The sequence below is a fragment of the Nanorana parkeri genome, unplaced genomic scaffold (assembly GCF_000935625.1).
Source record: "Nanorana parkeri isolate BGI_ZX_2015 unplaced genomic scaffold, ASM93562v1 scaffold699, whole genome shotgun sequence".
Lineage (NCBI taxonomy): Eukaryota > Metazoa > Chordata > Amphibia > Anura > Dicroglossidae > Nanorana > Nanorana parkeri.
This window is the reverse complement of record NW_017306967.1, coordinates 808,643-811,119: the sequence shown is the minus strand read 5'-3', so window position 1 is coordinate 811,119 and position 2,477 is coordinate 808,643. Positions and strand designations below refer to the sequence as shown.

The 2,477-nt window shown below is 41.7% G+C and overlaps 1 protein-coding gene across 1 annotated transcript in view; it reads left to right on the top strand.

Moving 5' to 3' along the window:
* Positions 1-2,477, top strand: part of HINT3 (histidine triad nucleotide binding protein 3) — a 10,047-nt gene that overhangs the window by 7,115 nt on the left and 455 nt on the right. The window contains exons 3-4 of the mRNA XM_018563806.1: positions 261-330; positions 1,412-1,538. Of these exons, the coding sequence (XP_018419308.1) occupies positions 261-330; positions 1,412-1,538 (197 nt within the window). The remainder of the gene's footprint in view (positions 1-260; positions 331-1,411; positions 1,539-2,477) is intronic.

Here is a 2,477-nt window from a genome sequence, read left to right as displayed (position 1 = left end):
GTTTGCCTTTGTACTGAAAAGGGTTGAGGGGGGGGGGGGGGGAGAGCAGAGCCCGGTCATGTGAACTGTCAATGTCCATTGCCTGTTCTCCAGTCACAGAGTTCTCTCTGCCATGAGGGCTATACATTGTGTCACAGGAATTGCTATGGCCGCCCCATGTGTCAGTAAAAACTTTGTATACTTTGCGAAACTGTTTGTTAATAGGAATCATTTATCTTATTTTTGTTGATGTTCACTAATTTCTTGTGTTCCTCTTCTAGTTATGAATATGGTAGAAGTTGGGAAGAACGTTCTACAGAAAAATCATGTCACAAATTTGGAGGATATCAGGTAATCCTGTTTATTTGACATTGTGTAAGCTGTTACATGCGTTCATTCTGATTGGCACCCCAACTCTCCTGCACTGTAGCACATCACAACACATAGTGATGCACTACCACACATTAGGCTACACTGCTGACAATGCTGCATACATTATTTTAGGACTGTTGTGGTGTTTTAGGCAGCCCAGTCAAATGAATTTAAAACAGTGCACAATAATGCACAAAGCAAAACTGAACACATCACAGCAGAGGGCTTGTTCACACCATGTCCGGATCATGTCCAGACCAGAACAGTTTGTTCCCAGACCAAAAAAGCATCTCAATGTATCCCTATTGTATTTCTGGGCTCTGTTAATTCTCCTCTTGGCTTCTTGTATCTCCATGCTAACATTTAATTCTGCAGTCTCCTTTGGATATTCCAACAAGCATGTAGTGCAAGGGTCTGCTTGACTGGATACAACTTGAATGGATAGTTTAGGTTGGTCCTCATATTACATACGAATGGCCAGATTGCAATGTGTATTGTGAGCCTAAGGGGCTCTAATACTGAGACCTCTGCACCTGCGTTCTTGCCTTCTTTACTTGTCAGGACCATTGCGGAATAGATTGTCTCCCCTTGCAGGATTCGTTACAAAGCTTGCCTCTGGGGGATTGGTTAAAAAAAGGTTAAACAGATCATGAAATCCTGACTTTTGAAAAAATACTTCTTAATTTTTGTTTTAAAAAGCTTTCATGGGCACAGTTTTATTCAGCTAATATTAATAGCCATAAAATATGTCTGGCTACTCCTAACCATCTGTAATAGGGCATGGTAGGGCAAAATGTGCTGACAGTTGTTAAAATATGTAACAAGGGATGCTGGTAGGTTAATTGTCTCCTGTCTAAATTGACCCTATTTGTGCCTATGAGATAGGGACCCTAGTATATAGTACATCTTATAAAGTAGGACAATGGGTATATAGGGGGTTAAATGTTGAACATTTGCCGATACTGTAGTAAGCATCTTCTGCAAAGTGCTTTGCATTAGACATCCTTGTGTTTCCTAATGTTAACTATACATTGATTTTTTTTTCTCCTTTTTATATTAGGTTAGGCTTCCACTGGCCTCCTTTCTGCTCGATATCCCATTTACATCTACATGTTCTGGCTCCAGCCAGCCAACTGGGATTCCTTTCAAAAATGATTTACAGGCTCAATTCTTATTGGTTTATTACGGTAAGAGCCGCATTTGGTAGTGCATTCTTGCTGGAAAATGTTCTAATCAATATGGTACTCCTTTTTATATTCAATGTAATACCCCTGTCTGGGCAGGTGGAGAGATAACCTCAAAGCAGGCATAATGCTATGCCAGGTATTTATATAGTGCTGACATGTTACGCAGTGATTTACTGTATGTATATCTATCTATATCTATATACCGTGTTTCCCCGAAAATAAGACACTGTCTTATATTTTTTTTGCCCCCAAAAACCACACTAGGTCTTATTTTCAGGGGATGTCTTATTTTTTTTTAATGTACAACAATCTAAAGTTATCTGGTATCGCTCCGCCTGTCACATTAACTGGCGCTCTAGAAGAATATCGGCTAATGCGGCTCTGCTCCCTAAGCCTCCGCAGCCTTGCTTTCTACAGAGCCGGCTTCCTTTGCCACCAGGGACAGTGGTACCAGCGGTGCAGCAGTGGGGACATCAGACAGTGGACAGCGCGGTAAAGTACGGTACCATTTACCGGTACACATTACAGTACAGTACCATTACATTAAGCAGTGCCTTTAGGGGGAAAGCAGTTAGTGAAGTCTGGTACTGGAGTGCTCCCTGTCACTGTGCTGGCCGGAGGGAGTCCCCTGTCATCCCCTTAATACAGTATGTCCCTGCAGGCAGATACCATCTCTCCTGCAAGTTCCCCCTCACATGCTACCACCAAACTAGGTCTTATTTTCGGGTGTAGGTCTTATATTACAGGAATCTTGAAAAATAGTGCTAGGTCTTACTTTCGGAGTAGGTCTTATTTTCGGGGAAACAGGGTAGATAGATATATATCTATCTGCGGAAATTAACGCTTAATCGTTAATATTTTTGATTGATTCAAATTCTTTTGATCAGTAATTAAAACACTTACCTCTCCGCCGGCTTCCGGGTCTTCCAGGAGTCCCGT